The sequence below is a fragment of the Poecilia formosa genome, unplaced genomic scaffold, assembly GCF_000485575.1.
Source record: "Poecilia formosa unplaced genomic scaffold, Poecilia_formosa-5.1.2 Scaffold388, whole genome shotgun sequence".
NCBI lineage: Eukaryota > Metazoa > Chordata > Actinopteri > Cyprinodontiformes > Poeciliidae > Poecilia > Poecilia formosa.
This window is the reverse complement of record NW_006800327.1, coordinates 111673-134771: the sequence shown is the minus strand read 5'-3', so window position 1 is coordinate 134771 and position 23099 is coordinate 111673. Positions and strand designations below refer to the sequence as shown.

At 38.9% G+C, this 23099-nt stretch overlaps 2 protein-coding genes across 2 annotated transcripts; one reads left to right on the top strand and one right to left on the bottom strand.

Annotated features, from left to right (window-relative positions):
• Positions 1–1382: 1382 nt before the first annotated feature.
• On the bottom strand, positions 1383–9678 carry LOC103154484 (mitoferrin-2-like). Its single transcript, XM_007575778.2, has 4 exons — positions 9174–9678; positions 3479–3707; positions 3292–3348; positions 1383–2459 (listed from the first exon to the last, which is right to left on the bottom strand). The coding sequence occupies exons 1-4, from the start codon at positions 9510–9512 to the stop codon at positions 1885–1887; spliced, it is 1200 nt and encodes a 399-aa protein (XP_007575840.1). The 5' UTR covers positions 9513–9678; the 3' UTR covers positions 1383–1884.
• A 901-nt stretch (positions 9679–10579) lies between these two features.
• Positions 10580–22729, top strand: LOC103154483 (ectonucleoside triphosphate diphosphohydrolase 7-like). Its single transcript, XM_007575776.2, has 14 exons — positions 10580–10761; positions 13053–13130; positions 13223–13405; positions 14849–15054; positions 15744–15894; positions 16787–16890; positions 17024–17083; positions 17165–17313; positions 17396–17562; positions 18395–18596; positions 19521–19640; positions 19721–19806; positions 20832–20993; positions 22219–22729. Exons 2-14 carry the CDS (start codon positions 13123–13125, stop codon positions 22433–22435), a joined length of 1815 nt encoding a protein of 604 aa, XP_007575838.1. The 5' UTR covers positions 10580–10761; positions 13053–13122; the 3' UTR covers positions 22436–22729.
• Positions 22730–23099: the final 370 nt, after the last annotated feature.

Genomic DNA, 23099 nt, shown 5'->3' with positions numbered 1-23099 from the left:
ACCACAAAAGGGAACACTTATGTGGCCCTCGCAGGAAAAAGTTTGGGGACCCCTGGTTTAGAGGTTTATTTTCTGTATTAATGGAAAATAAAGGACAGCTTCCAACATCGTTGTTTAGAATAGTATTTTAAATATTCTGGGGCTGATTATGTATCTCTGCTCATTTCCAAGCTCAAATGAGCAACTTCACGTTCAAACACAAGTCCCCCAAAAAACGCGACCGGTGAATCGTTATTTTTTATGAGTTTAGAAAAAACAAGACAAAAGCCACAAATAACAGTTGGAACAAAATGCGCATCTCCATGCACTGTTCATGTTTCTGTCGCTGCTGTCAGAGTCTCTCCCAAAGACGCACAGAAGGAATAAAAATAAATACAAAAGAAAATATTAATGCGCAGTGATTGGGATAAATAACTTTAATCTGATTACTGGATTTGAAATACGAACTCGTTAGATTATTCGTGGTCCGATTAGAGGAAGGCATTACAAAGCAGCGGCGGCACCGGACATCTCTGCTTATAACAAACAAACCCCTATTTTACGGGATGAGTGGCAACTCCAGTCTATAATTTAAGAATCTGATCAAGATTAGAGCCTAAAACGTTACAGTTCAAAAACAGTAAAAAGTTCTGGTTAAGGAACAGTTATGTCACGTAGTTAGCTAGCTAACAAAATTCACTAATGCTAAGCTAACGGTTACGCAAAACAAAAATACTTGTAGCCTTTGTCTAATTTAGATTTTGTTGTCAGAGAAAATTGGTTTGCAAATCGTGATACATCTTCAAATCTTATTTTAGGCAAATGTTTTAGAGACTGTGTAAACTCCATACTCCGATGTTCTGTCTGATCAACATATGCTGTGATGAAATAGACAACTTTATCATTACCTACTATGTACACCGGAACTAAGGATACACAGGTTCGAGCCAAAACGGAAGTTGTGTGACGTCATGTGAAAAGGGTCTATTTAAGCTAGAAACTATGAATTTTTTCAGAATCAGGTTTAAAGTCTGAAATTGTGACTTCAATCTCAGCAGAGAGATATTAGATACAACAATATAGACTTAAATTATCAAGGAATTTTGGGTAGAATATTGTTACAGACAAAAAATAGATTTATTTACATTTTAATTGCAAAATGTATGTATTTTGTTTGAATGGTTTTGTTTTTGAGTGAATACTTAACCGATTACTAAACTAGTTGACGATTTGAATCATTTCAACCCTAATGAATGTATTATAAATTGATAAAATTACATTATTGAATCAGGAAAAAGCATTTATATCATGTTTTGTGTTAAAGTCGTGATACCATGAAACGAAGCGTCTCTCGCCAGCCCATTCCTTTTGCCAGTAATCATTTCTCTCTGTTGGCTCCACACTGATGTTTTCCCCGTTTTCATTTCTTTATTTTTTGCTCTGAACAGTTTGACTTCCAGCCACCTGCTAATAACATTCAGAAATGTGCAAAAACGGGGCAAACTCAAATGCTCTCCTAAAGCTTCTGTGTTTTCACAGGTCGTTTCTGTTGCAGCTGTGCAACACTGCGCCCTCTGGTGGTCTGAAAATAGCAGCACCTTTTACATCCTATACATGTGCGTGATGTTTCCTGTTTTTCTTTAAAAAGCCAGTTAGGAGATGCTCATCAAGCTGAACGCTAGAATAAAACACAGCTGGAGTCACAACTTCCTGCTTCCTCCAGGCGGCGAGTTGAACTCAGAGCTCGTAAAGGTCAACTTGCCTTCCCTGGATTTTCATATGAACTACACATTATTTCTGTAAACAAAATAAAGTTGACTTTTTTTGCGCCAAGAACCTTAAAACCCGCCTTCTTTTGTGAACCGAATGTGATGCTGAGGATTCATTAGCAACACCAGATGTGGTTCATTTGTCTCCGTCCCGATCGCCACGCAGCCTCTTTTCGTGCTGCCGCTTCGTGATGACGTACTTGAAGAACTCGTAGACCGACCAGCTGATGGCGGTGGAAGGCATCTGGTAGATGACTCTGGCCTGGACGCCTTTAAAGAACGCCGGCACGCCTCCGGTCCGGTACACAGTCCGGAACGCCTCGCTCAGCCCGGAGATGTAGCGGCTCTCCGGACCTGAGGCCGCCGCCGCTGTCGCCGCTCCAGCTGGGATCACATGGACGGCCTGAGCTTCCTGCGTGTTGAGCAGCGTCTTACAGACGTCGAGGGGAGTGGTGGTGGCGGCGGCCAGGGCGCCGGCGAGAGCGCCCGACACGACGTGCGAGGACGGGTTGTACTGTCTGTGGGGGTTCAGCAGCTCCTGCAGATACTCGTAGGTCATGAAGTGCAGCGCCTGGAACGGCACGTTCATGGTCAGCTGCGTGGTGTAGCTGCGGTAGAAGGCCGCCGGACCCTCCTGCCTCAGCAGAGAGCCCATGCAGTCCAGAACGCCGCGGTAGGGCGAGTTGAACATCTGCATCCGCTGCTTTACAACTGAGGAGGGATGTTGGAAATGACAAGATTTATAAGATTCTCCGGGCCAGGAAGGAAAGAGAAACACAACCGCTCATCACAAACACAAACTTTAACACACGTTTGTCTGATTTTATGTGACAGACGGAAAACTACACGGAATGAAAGCAACTGACTTACAATTAAAACAAACTATGGGTGCACCGATTCCAGTTTCCTGGCCTGGCCGATCTTTACAGAGCATGACCTGCCGATTTACCAGTTTTTGTCTGAAATGTTGCTGAATATAGTAATAATGTTGCTGAGTTGGATACAGTGGGATGAATATTGTTAACTGCTAAAGTGCAGACATGACCTGGCAGGCTGCTCTGTCAGTCAAACCGCTCTAATAGGAAAGCAGAAGAAGACAGAGTTTGATTGGATTTGCTGAGGTAGTTAAGATCAGCTTCACATGTAAATATCAGCCGGTCATTGATTTCCCAAAATTAAGGAAATCAGTTCGCCAAAACTAATACCGTCTGCTTAGACCTTCTTTTACTGTTTTAGTTTGGTGCTGATCTTAAGGATGGCCAGCAGAGGGCTCCACTGGTCATTCTTACACAGAGTCAGCTGATACAGAAACAAAGATGGCGGTGCGCAATTCCAGAACAGAAAAGAGAAACAGTTCAAACAATAGAATTAGGGCCATTGTAGGTAGAAAAAAAAAACTTTTAAATATGGGAAATTTAAGCCAAAATTTCTCAGTAATTTTCTAGAAGAAACATAGAAATATTAAAAGTTTGGAAAGCTGAAAAGACACTTTGAAGTAGTATGTGTGTCATGTAAACAAAAAGAGGCTGAAATGGGTTTTTACCTTCAGCTGGGTTCATGATGGCGTCATGTAGAACAGTAGCTGCACAACCTGCTACACCTACAAATCATGAATAAATTAGATGAATCTCCCTCCACCGTCTGTCCACCGTTCCATCTCTAATATAGAGCTTGAACTGGGAATAATATCCGAAATTAAAGTAAAAATATAACTTTCTGGATAATCTCACCGTTTGCAAAGTGGCTGTTTGTGCCCGGATGAACTGCGTCGCTGAGTGAAAACTTTATTTTCTCATAGCAAGCGAAGTAAAGAGCGTGTGCAGGTCCGGCCCCCACGGCCAGCACGTTGACCCCCCTGATGGGGCGCCACAGCCCCTCTGTCCGTACGATCTGCTGCAGGGCGTCCATCACGTTCCGGTAGCGCGCCCCCGGCTCCGGGTGCAAACTCTGCATACGGGTCTGCAGAAAACACAACAAACGAATACAGATTAGCTGCTGCTGCAGGGAAACTGCTGCCCTTTTTAAATGTACTTACAGATCTGTTCAATAAGTAGTAGAATATTATTGGAAAGTCCAATCATATCAGAAACTTTATCAATAGATTGAGGTTTTCCAGCCTTTATTTCTGTTAATTATGTTTTTCTGCTACAGTTAAAGAAAACATGACATTTAAAATTAGGTTACAGAAACAAAAAAAAAAACAAAACAAAACACCATCTTTAACGTTATTTTCAAAAGGTGCTTTTAATCTAAGAAATGAGCCTCACATGTTCAATTTATTGAATGACTGTATTCTGGTGTTTTTTTTGTCAAACCAATTTAGGGATTAATAATGTGTACAATATTTCAGAAGCACTGATCTTTTTACTCTTAAAACAGAAACCAAGACAAAAAAACAGGGTCAAAGTGCCAACCCACCTACAAAATACCCAGAATAATTTCACTCTATTTTAATTCAATTAATAAATACAGAGTGACATAATCATTATGCACATTTATTGTGAAATGTTTTAATTGAATTTTATCATTTGAAGGGTATATTTAAATACTTAATAGCATATTTATTAGAACATTAATTTCATGGTACATTCACATTTTATTACTTTTAGAATATTATTTATTTAGGTTTATTTTTTCCTATTTTGGCCCTAAATAAACATCACAATGAATCTGAAAATCAGCCAAACTGCTGTACATTATGTCTGTACATCTATGTTCATACCAACACTGCTTTAAAATGCTGTTTAATAAAGAATCTGATTTTGGCTCCTATAATGACAGAGTTTGAATCCTGACTTGTACAATGGCGCCCCCTGCTGGCCTGAATTACACATCTCTTTATACAAGAAGGTTTGAAGCAATTGGGATTGTTCAGATTTAGACTGAATTTTTAATCAGTAAAAAAAACTTTAATTGAACCTTTATTAACTTTTCTTTTGCGTCTACCTTTATTTCTGCTTCTTCGTTTTGATTCTTACATGAACTTTAGGTTATTTGAGCTGGATCCCCCAAAGAAAAGTCACGTTCTGACGTTTGTGGTCTAAAAGCACAAAAGGTTAAAGTCCCGACCTAAAAACATACTGAGCTGTATCATCATGTGTTGAAACATTTTCGAAACGTCATCGCTAATCAGCGACTTCTGCTATCAAACCAGTGACCTGTGAGTTACTTCTGATTCACAGGTAGCAACCTGAGCAGGTCAAAGCGCTCTGGTTAGCGTTTATATTCCAGGCTGAAATATGAAATATGCTGCATTGTGATGGTGGATGTACACGTCAAACAGTCCGTGTGATTGTTAAAAATCAACTTATCATTTCTTTGCAAGAACAGAATCCAACCTGGATTGCAGGAGACTCTTCTGTCTACACCCTGCAGCGACTATCAGAGCAGCCGTTCAATTACGTAAAAGCAACCTGGAGATACGACCAGCAGGTGCATCAGTAAAGGAAGCGAAGTGTTCAGACTGACCGGTTTCCTCGTTACTGCTTAATCGTTGCAGCAGAAATACTACAAATGTTCTTCAAACACGGGACAACAAGTTTCCATCCTCCTCAGACGTTAATGGGTCATTTACAACTGTCTGGAGCTGCAAGAAACACTGCAGGCTTATTTATCACTCATTACTGTCTGCTACCAATTAGTACTACTTACACATTAGTGTAGGTCTGAAACGATTAATCGACTGAAAGAATGATCAACTAATTTAGTAATTGGTTCATCTGTAACTGGAGTATAGAGTCAAAGAAGGCCATCTTCTAAAAATAAAACATATTCAGAGGAGGATTAAAGGGAACAAATATATACTTAAGAGACTGCCTGTAAATATGTTTTAGTCAAAACTCAAAGTGGCAAAGTTTTAGAATTACATTTTAGGAAATAAAATGTTTATTTTCTTATTTTAAAAAGAAACCGATTTATTGATTTGATTTTTTTAATGTGTCCATAATGTTGCATAAAAATCCTTCAGTGGCTGAATAAAATATTTGTAGAATGCACCATTTTTAAAAAACGATTACTCATCAAAATAATGGATGGAATAATCAATAACTAAAACAATCGTTTGCTGCAGCTTTACGCTAATGCAGTGTTAAGTTCACTACTGAGTAGCTGTTCTCAAATAGTTTATCAGCATGTCTTGATCTATAAAATATAGATCTGTGACGCTACAGAAAATAAAAAAGTGTGTAAAGTACAGTTGATGTGATAGTATTAGTGACCAAAATATTGGTTTATGTTGCTGCCAGAATCATCAACAAGTCAAACAAAAAGTGAGCATTAGCAACAGGAACAAGCAGCCATACATGTTTTAGGTTAATGCAACATTACAGCAGGTTTGTTAACCAAGTTAAACCATGTAGCAGTCTGTTGAAGCCGACATGAAAATATCTACACTGAATATGTTTAGTGTAGATATTTTACACTAAAATATCTTTTAGTGTAATCTTTTAGGATGCTCAGGATCCATGTATTTATGAACATTAATGATCAGAAATTGATCAAAACATTCTTTCTGTAAATATTGACTAAAAATATTTAACTTTGCTAATCTTTCAAAACAGGACAAAAAAACCTCTGATTTGTTCTATAATTCAAAGTTTAGTGGAAGCACATTTAGGAGCTAATTCACAGAAATACTTCTGTCCTAATCAGTTTCCCGCATTATGAACTTTAACCTGTTAACACTGGTTCAGTTTGTCGCCGTTTGGCAGACGGGTTCGTGAACAATCAGATCAAGGTCTGAACTTTGAACTGTTGCAACACCCAGATTATCGTACATTTTTTTCTCAGACATTTTGTTCTACATTTGCTGATGATAGCGGGATCATCGTCATTATAAATGACTTAACAGCTGGAAAAACAGTGAAAATGTAGGAAAACGGGTCTGAATCACACACCTCCCATGTGAGCAGTGGAAATAATCAGATCTGTGTTTTTCTTTCTCTTCTAAGAACAGCTGAAAAGCATGTGAGGACTGACGTGGATTTCCACCACTACAGCAAATTCTTGCATACTTCTTTACAAAGTGGATAAAAAACTAAACAAAAACAAAACTTAGAGATTGAGGACATGTTTGTCATCTGTTGCAAAGTGTTTCACCTCTTAGTTTCATCACTGATATTCAGACAAACAAGTTAAGCCATCAAGGCAGAGTTAAAATTAATAGCTGTGTTTAGGTGACAATTGTCATAAAGACCTTTGTTGACAATAAAATATACACTAAATGTTAAAACTTACTAATATTACTCATTAAAAGTGTAATTCTACACATGTAACATACTCTGAAGATGTAGTCTAAGTAAAATGTTACTCAAAATAAACATTTTCAAATCACTTTAATGAGATTAATTAGTACTAAGATCAGTAGGCTACTCATATTAGCAAGTAGTTAACTGTGGGTTACTCGGGTGCTTCCTTATAGGAGAAATGTTCAAACAAAAGATGACCTTAAATAAAGATTAATCAAATTATTTCAGAAATTTAAAAAAGCCTCTAAAGCACAATATTTTTGTTTCACCCAGTCTCATAGTTAAGTATAATCTGAGCTAATCTAGTCAACAATTTAGGCAAAGTAACAAACAGCTTAAACATTCAATAAAGCTATTTACTTAGCCAATTCTCTTCTACAAACACAATGGTCTTCTATGATGCATTTCAAACAACCTGAAGGCACGAGGAAACTGATAAAATTAGAAAAAAGGCAATTAACTACAGCTAAATTCCCAGTTAGAGGGCAGGGTGTTCACAGAGACAGCATAAGACAACAGGAAACTAAAAGCCTAAAGCGAAGCAGCACGGCCAACAGGAAGCTTCTTTGTGGAGTTTTACAGTAAAACACATCCGACTGATTTCCTTAAACCGTAAAGATGTTAAAAAGAAGATCATTAGAGAGGAACTTCCTCATTCTGCTTCTATGTTAAACTAACTTTTACGTCTCATTTAAAGTTTCAGCTACAGAAAAATGTTGATAATTTCTGCTGTTTTTTTCACCCAACAATCTTTTTCAGCTTACAAATTAAAGTTGATAAACAGTTTGCATGATTTTTGCTCTACGTAGACATTTTCAGCATTTTTAAGTATTTTTCTTTTAGACTTAGTGGACAAAAAAAAACACATAAGTTACTATAATGGAAAAAGAAATTAGAGAGCATTTAAAAGAGACCAGTCTTTTAAATGAGATTCATCTCATTTAAAAGAGACCAGACGAAAGTTTTCTGCAGATTTGTGAATCAATAAAATTGATGCACCAAAGCACATTTGTCAACACATTTGTAGAGAAGAAAACCTTTGTTTTTCTGTATAATAACCAACATTAAACAGCTGCCCGTCACTTCTAACACTAATATCACATGTTTAAAAAGTCAAAGATCATTTTATTCATGGACCCACAAGAAAAAGAAGGGATGTTTATTTTTTTACGAAAGCTTTTCTAATAGGTAATCAAGGCAACAGAGAGCAGGATCAATTTGGAGGCATTGCAGAGTGGCCTGCACCATCTCCAGTACATTTGTCTCCTAAGCATCGAGTTGCTTCAAATGTATTCATAGAACATAAATCAACTCAATGTCTAAACATGCTGGGCAATGGACAGAAATAATCCAAGTGCTGTTTTAAGTGATAAAAATTGCTTGAAGAAGTAATTAATGAAATTGCCCTATTCATTTTCTCACAAGCTGTTTAAAATAACTGCAAATCAACAAATTTAAATTATCAAGTGATGACTAATATTGGAGATTTTATTCAGCTGGAGTCTCCGTTGTGTCTAGAGGCTCCTTATTCAATCCCAGTTACCAAATACAACCTCTGTCTATCTCGTCACATTGGACTTTCCAGATTAGCTTCTCTGTTGTGTAAAGGGGTGTTCATAATCTGATCAGTTTTAATAGGCTCCAGCCTGAGAAATAAAACCGAAACCAAATTTCCCCCGTTATGTACTTACAAGACTTTCACTTGAAAATAATTGAATGGCAAAAAGTTGTATTTAACTTAAAATTCTGTATGCATGTGCACAGTGAGCAATTTGATTTCAAGCAGGCTTTAGAGAGGCTGATATAAGATTTAAGCTGGAGATGGAACAAAAATATTACATACATGTTGAAGGACAGACATTTAGTGACTGCTAATGATAATTTAAGGTCATAAACTACAACAATTAGCATTTTTACCGCATACTAGTGGTTAAAATTGCTTTTAAATACACACATTTCTTCTCCTGTGTTTCGTTTTATGCGTCATACGGTTAGCTGACCTCTGTTAGCAAGGTTGCATCGGTTAGCTTAGAAGCTAACTAACAACTAAGCAGGCTTGTTTTGCGGCCTACACTGACTCCAGCTTTACGCAACCGGGGGGACTGCGCACAGCGTGACATAACGAACTCCCCCAAAAGTTTCAAGATACACTATATTTTGTAAATAATTGTTGTGGTACCTTGACGCAGTCGACGGGATACATAAGACAGTGCTCCATGATTCCAGCCACAGCTCCAGCCAGCATGTGTGTGCTGCTAGCTGCTCCTTGAGGCAGTCCTTCATAGTCTGCTTCTGGCTCCACGGAGGCCGAGGGCTCGGGAGTTGCTCGGTGCAACATGGAGACAAAATCCGGCTCCCCCGTCATTCTCGGCGTAAAGGACCCGACAAAGCCCCCCGTGGCATCCAAGACGCTGTTGCCAAGAATCCCAAATCCCGTCGCGGCTATAGTGCCCGTGACCCGCCTTTCAACAGCCGGCGATTCCAGGGTCGAGGAGGGGACAAACCCGTCCGCTTCCATTACGCAGGCGAACCTGTTAAGTCCGTTAGATGTGTTTGTACCGAGAACACCGGAGGGCCTACTGTTGATGTAATGTTCCCGGTTGTTCACCTACCCGTGCCCCCCCGGCCGGCGGTTAAGGCAGACACTTGGCGGCAGCTGAAAAGATCCGGGAATTAGAATGTTGATGGGCGAGGCCAGCCCCGGAAATGAATCTTATTGGATAAGCTTGCTGTCAAGATTTACATAACTCAATTCGATTGGGTAAATAGGCGGGGCTTTAAAAAGTAGGCGTTGACGGTTTTGTAACAGTGGGATGTCACGGTTTTTGGATGTCCCATATAATAAGTTGCCGGAGCAGAACGATGAAAACATTTTCATGAATATAGCATGTAAAATTATTCCAAACAGAATAAATACTTAATAGAAAAATGAATAAAAATAATTTCACGTACACAAATAAAATTATTTTACTTTTATGTAGACAATTTCTCTAACCTGGATTGCTATTATGTCCTGTTCATTGCTCAGTGGCGCACTGCCTCTGTTGCTGAAGCACATGATCATACAACTTGTATTTCAAAATCTAAATAACAGTACCATTAACCGCTATGTCATTTATCTTGTAGACTGGAGTTATTTAAAGACAAAAGGCAGACCATTTGGCCTTGGGCTTCTTTCTGACGAGCCATTAGCTTTAGCATCTGTGATCAAATAATCTGCATTTATACGTATTGATGATCTTAAGAGAGTTATCCACAGCAGATAGGATACTACCTGCTTATAACCTTTTAGCAGAGTTTCACTCCAAAAATTATGATCTATTCCTTTAATAACGAGTGTTGTTTAGGGACCAAGAGAGATCGTGAGTGATATCGATTGCCGACCAAAACACAGACAAATCCACAGCTAAATATTCCACAGTTAAAAACATAAATATAATATTATGCTAAAATGAAAAAATAAAATACTTTAACAAAAGCAGTACACGGAAATACAGTAAAAAGAATCCTTTCATATCCTCAGACATGAATATTACTGCAGTACCTAAAGGCACCACAAGGATTGGATGACGTCGCCAACGGGTTGCCTGTCACCGGAAGCTCCGTACATAATCGGTCATTTCCTCCTACTCTCTTCATCGTGTTCCTTTAAAACCGTCTCCGAGAAGGAAGAGGGTTGAATTTTACCGTTTGTAATCCCATTCTGGAACATGCGGCATATTTTATTGCTGGAATTGACTGTCACTGGCAAGAGGAGGCTCCTTTAGGTAGGTTAATACCACTGTTACCGATAGCATACGGACACCGTTCACAACAGTTGCTTATAAACGCACTGCTAGCCGGCAGGGATGTTATTCAGTTTATAAAGCTATACAAGTATAAACGAGTGATTAAGTTCTACTTTCTCCCGTTTTAATTGGCTTCGATCCGTTTTGACTGACACCTGTTTTGCCTTCATGCAACAGTTGTAGCTTAGTAACCACGATATAAGGCGTCTTTATGAGGCCCTATACTAAAGAAAGCAGAGCTAATACTACAATAGCAACACTCTAATAAAGCCATGCTGCGCTAACACAAACAGAAATTACTGTCAGCACGCATGGAGCTTATTTTGGGAGTTAATAACATGATTTTGTTAGAGAATTGAACAGTTAGTATTTGATTTGACTAATAAATGAAACGTGTCACAGTTCAGAATGTACTTTGTTCAGTCAGGTATCTCTACTGTGCTTTATAAAGGTATTCATAACCCTTTAACTCTACGTTTTGTTATGTAACAGTGTCATTTATTATTATAAGATGTTTCCAAATCATAATAAGTAAAACGTGTGATGTGAATTTGAAAATAAATATTCCAGTGGCCATCGGAAATCACCTAAATACATTTTATCTGTACACAAATATCTGTATAAATCCAGGTCTCAGAGGTTTGTTTGACACCATTAATTTAAACAGCATCTTGAAGACCAAGAAACACAGCCGAGTTCAAGGAGAAAATTGATCAACATATTCTGTATTTATTTATTCTGCATTAAAAAATCTCCCAGATGTTCAGGTTTCTATTTAATTTAAATTTTATTTTATGTTCGGTATGTTATTAATACACAGTTGTTTTATATTGTTTTTTACATGTTTATTTTCAGTGGTGTAAATTTAGTGGGATTAATGAGAGACTATTGTATTCGACTAAAGCAGCGTTTGAACATCTTCCCATTTAAACTGGGAGAATTAATCGGAGAAAAAACCAATAGGATAACTATTAGTCATGCACCTGGCTTTATAGGAGGGTGGAAAAATGAAGCAGTTAATAAGAAGTCAAACATGCATAAAAAAATGTTTAAGGTTTGCCACAGGCTATCCAGAAGAGTGTTTCCCAACCCTGGTCCTCAGGCAGACTGACCTGCATGTTTTAGATGTTTACCTGCTTTAACACACCTGGTTGCAGCCTAAAACATGCAGCACAGTGTGTCTTGAGGACCAGGGTTGACTAGCACTTCTGTAGACACAGCTGACATGTCTAACAGGCTCTGGTCAGGTTGGTTTACATGTGTGAAGGAAAAGTAGCCGCACAGATCACCCATAACTCTGCAGTTCCATGATAAAACGTGAAGGTGGTTGTCGTATCATGTTACAAAGATGGAGCAGAGACAGAAAAGCTGATCAGAGTTGTAGTGAAACACTGGGCAGACCTGGAAGAAAACCTGTTAGAGGCGAATAAATACCTCAAACAGCAGGACAACAAATACACCGAGAGGTTCAGTGGCATGGTTCAGACGGCATTTTTAAGTTTTAGAATATCACAAAGTCCTAAAAACCCAGTCCCTAGATCTGCAAAGCAGTTACTTGTATGTTAGTAAACTTGAAATTAAGATGTTCACAGTACAGGTTAGACCAGAAATTCTTAAGATTTTGTGTTTTTGTAGTGAATGTGGGTAAACTACATAAAATCCTATTAAAATGTGTCAGATTAATTTGCCATATCTGAAACAAAACAGCCTGGTAGATGGTTTTTTTTTCTTTTTGCACTTTGTTTTTGTAGTGTAAGCCAGATTTTAGAAACTGTTTACTGGAATTGATCAATTATGCAAATCTGGGAGAGACATATTCAGTTAGGCCTGTCACAATAACAAGTTTTGTGAGATGATAAATTGTCCCAGAAGTGATTGCGATAAATTAAGATAATGTTGTTGCTTTGAGACCATCTTAAAGTAACACATAGTGGCACAATAATGCAGGTTTGGCTTTTCAAAGAACAATAAGTAAGGAACACTTCACTCTGTTGTAATGTGACAGCATCTGAGAAAGCTCAGGGTATGAATACTTCTGAGCTTTGCATTTATTAAGCTTTTTCATTTATTAACAGGATGTGCTTTGTATAGTTTATAGATAAGCCATGATGGTAGAAAGGAGACACGTCTCAGTGCTGAACAAGATTTCATAAAGTGAACATAACAAAGAGTTCTGGCTTTCTTGTCTGTTTTCAGTTTATTTGCATTCAGATTAAACTTCATGAGGTGAATACGTTCTTAGTTGAGTCTTGTTTTTCTTTCCTCAACAGGATCCCGGTCTGACTGCAGCCGCCATGAGGTGACGATTGTGACATCTTGTGCTTCACCTCACTGGGACACATGGCAAGGTAATAAACTGATAAGTTTTGAGGTGTGGTGTGTATATTTTCCTTTTATAATTCGGCTGAAGCTCAGTTTTTGCTGGTTTCCGTCTCTGCAGGATCACGCTGTCCTGCTTGCCAGCCTCCTGGTACTGCAGCGTGTCCTTGCTGTCTCTGAACTGTGCTACCAAGCAGAGGCTTCTCTTCCTGCTGCTGCTGTTCATCACCTCCGTTCTCCTGCTGGCGACCTACCAGAGGCAGCTGTGGGGCCCCCAGCGCCGGCCAGGGGCCCGAGTCAACAAGTGAGTGGAAAATGTGGAATTAAAGAGATGAGGGAACTGAAGAAATGCTGCCTTTGAGTTCTGCTCTCGGTAGGAAATTTTAGCTTTTGAGTGGTTTCTGAAATCTGCATTCGACTGAAAGGTGTAGCTTTACATGTTCCTGTTATTTAGGCTTTTCTAGTATATATGTGCACCTGCAGAGTGAGAGAATTTAAGTTTTGTTAGTTTATCAGCCCGTTTTTGTTTGAGTGGCGATAAAAAGCAGAAGCATCTGTTTGTTTCTCATCATTCTGCATAAATAGATTACTTCCAGTACCTCAGATGTCCCACATCTGCTGTTTTCTCACTCTGTGTACAGAATGTTCAGAAAAGAAACATTCACATTGGAGTTGAGCAACTGGACTTCAGAAAGAGTTGAAATACACTTGGACTGAAACGATTAATTCAATTAATCGCAATGAGTGTATTATTGAAATAATCGTCAACCAATTTAGTAATTGATTAAATGTTATCTGGAGTATGCAGACTTAAAAAAAGCAATTTGCTCAAAGAGCAAAAACCTCATAGCAGTAATTATGTATACATTTTGCATTGAAGATTAATAAAAACCCAGAACTTCCTAAATGGCATAGTCTTAACTTCACTCGGTTCAAATTCTGTAAAAACAAAATGATCTCCTATTAAGCAATTTTTTCTATCCAATTATTAATCAGTTAATCTAAAAATAATCAACTGATGTTGTTGATGGTCAGTCAAGCAGCAAAGGCTGAACTTTTCACATAATGTTAGTATTTTTTAATCCTTTTCTACAAATGATCAAGCGTTCATTAAAGGAGTCCTGCTATTGCATTTAAGGCAATAACGTGTTTATTTTCTGATTTAACAAGGAATTCAATTATTAATTTATTTGAATATTTTAATGTTGTTCTAATACTGAATTAAAAAGTCTAATTGGTGAATAAGAAATCTAATGTGTTTTTTTTATTAGATTGTCAAAATAGTCGATTTATTACAATAATTTAATAGTTTCAGCCCTGAAATAGATATAATGTCTGCACTGCAAAACAAAATCTTACCAAGTATTTTTGGTCTATTTTCTTTATGCAAATATCTTAGTAAACTTAAAATGAGACAAATCTTTTTAGTGTGATATAGGAGCTTATTTTACGTAAATAATTCCCTAATACTGATGAAAAAGTTCTAGTTCCATTGGCAGATTATTTAACTTATAACAAGTCATTTCCCCATCTAACTTAATTTAATTTATGAGTTAATAATTTTTCCATCAATATTAAGGAATTATTAACTTAAAATAAGCCTCTGTATCTTGCTGAAACGTAACTTTTAAGTTAGTTTGTCTCATTTCAAGTGTAACAAAATATGAGCACTAGAAGCTGGACCAAAAATATCTGGTAAGATTTTGTGTTTTTGCAGTGTATGAATGTCTCATCATTTTTCCTCCAGGTACCTCTCCCTTGAAGAGTCCATGGAGGCCACTGATATCCTCAACTCTGCTCTGAATTATGGGATTGTGGTGGACTGCGGCAGCAGCGGGTCCAGGGTGTTTGTGTACTACTGGCCCCCTCACAACGGGAACCCACACACCCTGCTGGACATCAGGCAGATGAGGGACAGCGACAGTAAACCTGTGGTCAAAAAGATTAAACCTGGTCAGCTTCACTACTTCTGTACTTTACTTACTTCCTTGTTGTGGTGGGAGGAAGATGTGTGGATTTCAGACCATAAAAATCAGTATTGACTAAAGTCGGAATCAGCAGATAATCAACAATCGACCAGGAAATTGTATAATCAGCGTTTCTCTACTTAACATGTTTCTTTTTTTTAACCACAGACATGAAATGTACTGAATAACAAGTTCATTTGATAACTCTGCACTGGAACTTAAATACACCAATATCTTCACAAGCTTCACCAACATGATAAAAAATAAACACAACTTTAATTTGTTCAGCCAGTGCAATTAGAAGTATAACATCCAGGGTTTCCCCCAGTGTGTTATAAGCCTGGCGGGCCACCAGGCTTACCATTGCTTATTTATTTAAGTTTTTTTAAATGTTTGCATTTTTAAGACTTTGTAGTTGGTGTTCAGATATTAATCTTCCAATAACACATAATTATCAAGTGATATTGTGAAATTTTCTGTCAACTTTAAACATTTTTTAACTTAAAAACACGGCGGACCGCTGAATGAACGACCGTCGAGCGCCTCAACCGCCAGGCTTAGCAAGTTTTCTGGGGGAAACCTTGACATCCAAAGTGCACACAAAATAATGAACAAAGTTACACTTTAGATGGTTTTTTGTTGTTGTTTTAAAATGTGTTTTTTTTTCTCCCTCAGGTATTTCCACTCTGGCAAACACACCAACAAAAGCCAGTGACTACCTGGAGCCTCTCCTCAGCTTTGCTGCTGCTCACGTCCCAAAAAGCAAACATAAGGAGACGCCGCTCTACATCCTCTGCACCGCTGGCATGCGGCTGCTGCCTGAGAGGTAGAGACAGAGACGACTGCTGATCAAACCAGACCTAGATAACTGAATGCAAAAGTAAAAATATTTAAAATACAGTTTGTGATATGCAAACTGTATAAAGAAAGTTTACTTTAGGGCTGCAGCTAACGATTATTTTTGGTAAGTGAAACAATTAATCGAGTAATCAGATAAAAAAAAGTCACATTCTGCAGATTTTTCATCAAAACACTTAAGCATATTTTATGCAATATTAAAAATGCATAAGAAAATGCAAATAAAGCAGTAATTAGATTCCCTTTCTAAATAGGAGAGTAAAAGGCTTACTGCCTAAAATGTAATAAAATATTTTTTTTAGTTCACATTTGATCATTTATAGGAACGGATGGATCAATCATTTTACCATTAACATGTGAAAAGCTCCTTTTGTTCTGTGTGACTTAACATCAATACAGTGTGAGGCTGATCTGTTTGTTTTTTTAATTAATAATTGCTTAGTAAAAGGTGCTTAGCAGGAGATTTTTTAACAGAATTTGAACCAGATGAAGCTAAAACTGAGGAGTTTTGGGTGGAACACATTTTTCAGAAGGTTTAAAGGTTTAAACATGGATTTATTTTGATAATAAAATATATAATATATTTTGTTCAGTTTTGGCTTAATTGCTGCTCTGAGTATGTTGTTCTTTGAGCACATGGACTTCTGTTTGAGTCAGTGTTCTCCAGTTAACGATTAATCAACTACTAAATTAGTTGACAATTATTTCAACAATTGATTAATCACAATTAAAACAAATAATCGTTTTAGCCAGCTCTTAGTTCATAACAAATATCTGTTTTTTTACTATCTTTTTTTGCTAATATTCCATCTCTTGGAACCGTCAGTGTTTAATCCAACGCTGTGCCTTTCCATGTGTAGCCAGCAGGCGGCCATCTTGGAGGACCTAGTCATGGATGTTCCTCTGGAGTTTGACTTCCTGTTTTCCCGCTCACACGCTGAGGTCATCTCTGGGAAACAGGAAGGTACGGTGCCATGTTTTTCACATCTTAGCAGACAGAGAAACAGTTGAAGGTGCATGTTGCTCTGTAAATTTCTGTGTATTCCCTAACTGTGTTTTATTTTCTCATCATGTTCCTGTCGCCTTGACGACATTAGGAGTGTACGCCTGGATTGGCATTAATTTTGTCCTTGGTCGCTTTGATCATCCTGATGAGGGTGAGTTGGAGATGTTAATGTAATCAGACGGAGACGATGGCTGATTTTTATAAAAAAATCTAAAAATCTTCTGTCAATCAGAGGATGCAACAGTTGAGGTGACAACTGGGTCGGAAAACCAGCCGCCAATCAGCAGGCGCCGCACAGTGGGCATCATGGATATGGGCGGAGCCTCGCTGCAGATTGCCTATGAGGTGCCCGGTGCCATCACCTTCAGCTCGCCACAAGAAGTAAGGAAAAGCAGAAGCTGGACCGGTCCGACCCAGACGTTTGGGTCCTGTGATTCAGTTTGACGCTCCCCGTGTTTTCCAGGAGGAGGCAGGAAAGAGTGTTCTCGCCGAGTTTAACCTCGGCTGCGACGTTGAGCAAACGCAGCATGTTTACAGAGTTTATGTCACCACATTCCTGGGCTTCGGGGGCAACATGGCCAGGCAGCGCTACGAGGACCAGCTGGCCAACAGCACAATATCCAAAAACAGGTGAGAGGCAAAAGGTGTTGATTTGTTACCACAAAGAAACTTCCTCTGTGCGGTTTGATAAAATAGTATCAATGGTAAGAGAGCAGGAAATCACTGAGGAGTGCCTTTACTTCACCTTCCATTAAAATGAGCTAGTTTTTAGCTTTGCTTCAAGGGAATTCAGTGTTTCAGCAGTTCTGCTGTTTTCTGGAAGTCTGTTCCACATTAGAAGAGCATAAAAACTGAATTCTGCTTCTTCATGTTTGGTTCTGATTCTGGGGGGCAGAGCAGATTAGACCCAGAAGATCTGAGTGGTATTTTGGTGCTAAACCATTTAGTTATTTATGCTCTGTCTTCCTGGTTTTAGTCAGGATACAAGCAGCAGCTAGAGGATTGATTTGCTGGACAGACCTAAGGAGACATTGTTGCAGTAATCAATGTGTCTAAAGATAAACACCCGGTTGAGTTTCTCTAGGTTTTGCTGAGACATTAGTTCTTTAATCCTTGAAATGTTCTGCAGGATATGGAAGGCCGACTTTGTAACTGTCTTTATGTGGCTCTGAAGGCTCAAGTTTGAGTCCGTCACTATGCTTAGATTTTCAGCCTGATTTTCACTGTAATAAAGAAAACTGTAATCTTCTTTAGATAACAATTTCACTTTGGTTTCTGTTCACAAAATTATGTCCACACATTGATCTGTTCTGCATTTATGCATCTACTTCACAGTTATGCTCTACTTTGTCCATATGGTAGCAAAAATATTTCTCTAGTAAAACTATGATTAGGATTCAGGCTGAGTGCTGATGAAATATTCAGCCTCCAGGTCAGGTAATGCCTCCATGTTCCTGTTCAGGTTTCTGACCACAGAGACGGGCCTGAGTGAGGAGAAGCCCTATCTGGACCCCTGTCTTCCGGTCAGCATGTCTGACACCATCACCCGGGGCAACCACACCATGTACCTGCGGGGCCGTGGCGACTGGAGTCGGTGTCAGGAGGCAGTACGACCCTTCCTGGGCCTCCACAACGGCACCATGTCTCCACAGGGGATCTACCAGGTACTACCGATCAATGTGTACGGCACTTAACAGTTGTGCGTTTGGGTTGTCAGACGTTAAAGGGACAGTGTTATGTAAAATCGAGTTTTTTTGAGCTTTACATTATGTTAAGTGTTTTATGCATGTTTTAGAAATCCTTTAATCTCCCATGGCAACCACTGTTTGTAGAAATGCTGCCTTTTTCCTCAAGTCTCCAGCTGAGTTTCCGCCTCACAGTCCATCCCTCCACTGCACCTTCTCCACTCTGACCCTTCAGACTAGCGGCAGCAGCTGTTAGCAAACTGCTGGTGGAACTGTGTGTCTGCTAAACTCATCATACAAGCTACTTTTGAGTGTAACATTCCTGAGATCAAAATCAAAGCATTAATGGAGAGATTTTGTTGTGATGACGTTCTGAAGGCAGAGTGTTGGAAAGAGGAGCTGTCTTAAAGAGACAGAGGCCCAATTTCAAACCGTCAATTTGCAAAGTAACATTTCTTTTAAGTCATATTATAACAAGTGAAGGTAACAGTTACTTGGTTGTGCCATAAATTGGAAATTTGTGCCTGGAAAATACACAATATTGCCCCTTTAATGCAGGATTTTTACTCAAGGTTTGGAAAAGTATAAAGGTCAATTCAACTATTTTTTTCTGGAACTTTGTGGCAAAATATTTATATATACAAACTTTATTTACAATAGCACTGTCTGAAGATCCATCTGTCTAAACGTATTCTCATAAATTTATGTAAAAGTTGTGACTTTTTTTTTGCTTTTTGGGAAAATGTGAAATTTTAACATGAGAATATGAATAAAATCTGTGAAGGATCCCTCAGTTCATGTTTCCCTTCGTGCTGTTTTCATTCCTCTCACTGATCAGGCTGTTCTGATCTTTTCCTGGAGCAGAAATAAACGATGGCTAACTGTTAGCACTTTGCTCTGCAGGCTCCCATCAACTTCAGCAACAGTGAGTTTTACGGTTTCTCTGAGTTCTTCTACTGCATGGAGGACGTGCTGCGGATCGGCGGACAGTACAACAGCGACAGATACGCTCAGGCTGCAAAGGTACTGAAACACACAAGCTAAATAAACAAGCAGTGCACTGGATTATTTAGCTGAATATCTATTTTTATTATTTTTAACAGGACTACTGCGCCACCAAATGGTCAACCTTGAAACAGCGTCTCGACAATCAGCTTTTCTCCCAGCAGGCGGACATCAGCAGGCTGAAGTAAGTGGCTGACTCAGTCTCATCTGTCGCTGTGTTTTCTGTCACGTTTCCGCTCTGATGGGATTCATCTTTGTTTTACTGGGAAAACAAAACACTGAAACCTTTAAAGAAAAGAAGCACAGGTTGTTTGTACTACTGTATCCAGGCAGCCTGCAGAACCTGCTGTGGATGCTAATGCTAGTTAGCATGGCCACCAGTGGCGTTTGGCTGCGCAGCTGCAGCAAACCTGCAATCTTCAGCTTGAGTGGGGCAGGATGTGGGCAGCGCCTACATGAGCATGATCATCGCTGGGTTACAGTGGGGCTCAGAAAGCATTTTTTAGATTAGCATTGCACTTTGGTATAAAGTTTAGCAACAAATCCAAACTCTTCCTAACTGTTGGACGTCAACATCCTGGGCTGCAGGTTTGAACCAAGATTATTATGATGAAATAAAACTAACAAAATACCAAAAACTGAAATTAAAAAATGTTTTTGTTAACTGAAATACATAAAAATGGTAATTAAAGGGTAAAAACTATAACTGTAACTATATTGTGCGTTTCTAAAACTAACTAAAACGTACTGAAATTATAGGTAGAATTGGGTTTAATACTCTTTGTTTTTGTGTTTATTAATCTATTTAACTGTCTTTCAAACTGATGTGAAATAGATTTTTTTTTCACACACAATCTTGATGCTCCTCCTGGTTAGGGCTAGGCTGCAAAACGTTGGAAGAAAGAAACGCAGTTGGTTGTTCAACAGTAATTAAAAGTATTTTTTAAAACTAGTATCTTCTGTTGAGTATTCATCACCCAGTCGATGTAAACATAATCATGAATTTTGCACCCAAAAATGAACCAGTGTGTAAAAACTAATAACAACTAATGACAACTAAACTAAACAACAGGTAACTAATAAAAAGTAGCAAACACACTCTAAAAACTAAGTAAAACAAACTGAAATAGACAAATAAAAAGTCACAACAAAATAAAATTAAACTATAATGAAAGGATGTTGAAACCCTGCTCTCCTCCTCTTCCTCAGGTATCAGTGCTTCAAGTCAGCCTGGATGTATGAAGTCCTGCACTCCGGTTTCCGCTTCCCCTCCGACTACGCCAGCCTGAAAACGGCGCAGCTCGTTTACGACAAGGAGGTGCAGTGGACTCTGGGGGCCATCTTGTTCAAGACGCGCTTCCTGCCTCTCAGGTATTTAAGTCAGAGCTGCTGCTTTCGTTTCCACAGGCCGCCTCTTCACATCCGTCTGTTTGTGATGTTCTATGCCACCGAATCCCTTTCCGATCCAGTACTGAGTAAAATTGAAGCTGGTATTGGCGATACCGATCCGATACCGATACTTTGTGCAAAAACTCTTAATTTTCCTGTTAAATAAAAAAAGCTGTAGTTCAAATAAGGCTGTTGTAAACGATTATTATAGTAATTGAGTATTCTATTGATTATTCTTATGATTAATCGAGTAATCAGATAAAAAAATAGAAAAAGTAAAATATTGGGAAATTCTACCATAACAGCAATACTAATATCTAGAGATGTGCCGATCAGGTTTTTTCCTGCCGATACCGATACCGATTATGATCCGTGACCGATCGATCGGCACACCTCTACTAATATCAGATATCAACATTGGCCCGATTTTCATGTTTGTACATCTTTTTTAATTTTCTGTTATATAGAGAATTAACCTATAACAACAATGACTCACTTTTTAAGTTTACCTGGACAAAAATTATGCAAAAACTCTGAAATGATAGTCAAGCAACAGGCTCACAAAAATGCCTATTTTTTTAGTTTATGGATGTTTATTGATCCCCCATAAATGATAAAAACCTGGACATTATCATCAATCAATTAAACCCCCACGAACAAACTGGAAAATTGGCCGTTACGCTGTTAGCACTTAGCAACACCCCAGAGGTGGAAGCGAGAGCGCTGCGCAACATAATCAATCACCAGGCCGAAACACGGAGCTCTAAATAAAAAAAAACATAATTTAACGAAGCTTCAAGGCAGATAATTGAGGAATCGCTAGAGTCCTAAATTCAAATCTTCCTAAAAACAACCTGGCGCATCGCTCTAGTATGTTAATTTTAAACTCAGATAGCAGCCTCATGTACTACAGCTAGGATATTTTAACAACAGCAGAAAGTCATACAGAATATGTGAAAACGTTGCAAACTAAAATAAAATGTGTAGAGTAATAACCCTACTAAAATAAATCCCTGTTTGGGCTTTACGTCCTCACACATTACACACCTACCAAGCGGAAGAAAAAGTAGCTCCCATTTAGGCAAGACCTCAAAAATGTAGTTACTTTCTAACATGCTCTTGTTGATAACACTTGACTGAAGTATTGAAACTTAGATTTAAGAATCGATCGGAGTATGGATATTTCAGTACCGGTATGTCTGTGCAGGGATCTGCAGCAGGAGTCGCTGCGGCAGGGCCACCCCGGCTGGCTGCGGCCCTCCTTCGTCTACAACCACCACCTGTTCTCGCTCTGCCTCCTGGTGGTGGTTCTGGCCATCCTGCTCTACATCCTGCGCCTGCGGAGGATCCACCAGCGGGAGCTGCGGCAGGTGGAGGTGCTGGATCTCCTCTGGGCCGAGGAGGGAGAGGCGCTGCTGCGCTGAGAGAGACGCGGCGCGCTGCTGCGCTCTCAACTCGCTGTGAGTGTCGAGGAAAATGTGACGGGACGGAGTTGGTCCAAAACCCGATGAGCCAAGAAACCAAACTCGCCTGGATATTCAGATTTTTGATCGTGCAGCGGTGCAGATGTTGTCCAGGTTCATCTTCTTTTCCTGCATGAACAGAATCACCTGAACGGCTGCATCAGAGCCACATTTTAGAGTTTTTTCCTCTTTCTGATCCTCATTCCCTTCAAAAACAGGACGAGTGTTTATAAACCTGGCTTTGGTACAACCTCAGTTTTAATGACTCCTTAATAAGATCGAGATTTCTGGTCAGAGGTTTACATCCACTCATCAGCATAAACTTTTATTGATTCATTTTAGTCTTTAATTAATTAGAAGTTAGGTAAACACGAACACGTTTGATTTAGTTGTTTTCCTTTAATTCAAACAGGCTTAAACACACACACACACACACACACACATGTTTGTTTTGCTATCTTTGTGGGGACTTTCCATTGACTTCCATTCATTTCTACTAATTTCTACAGCCTAAACCTTACCTTTACCCTTTTCCTAACCCTATCCATCACATACCTAACCCTAACCCTAACCAAAACTCAATTCATACCTTAGCCCTAACTCTGACCCCTGACCCAAAAACAGG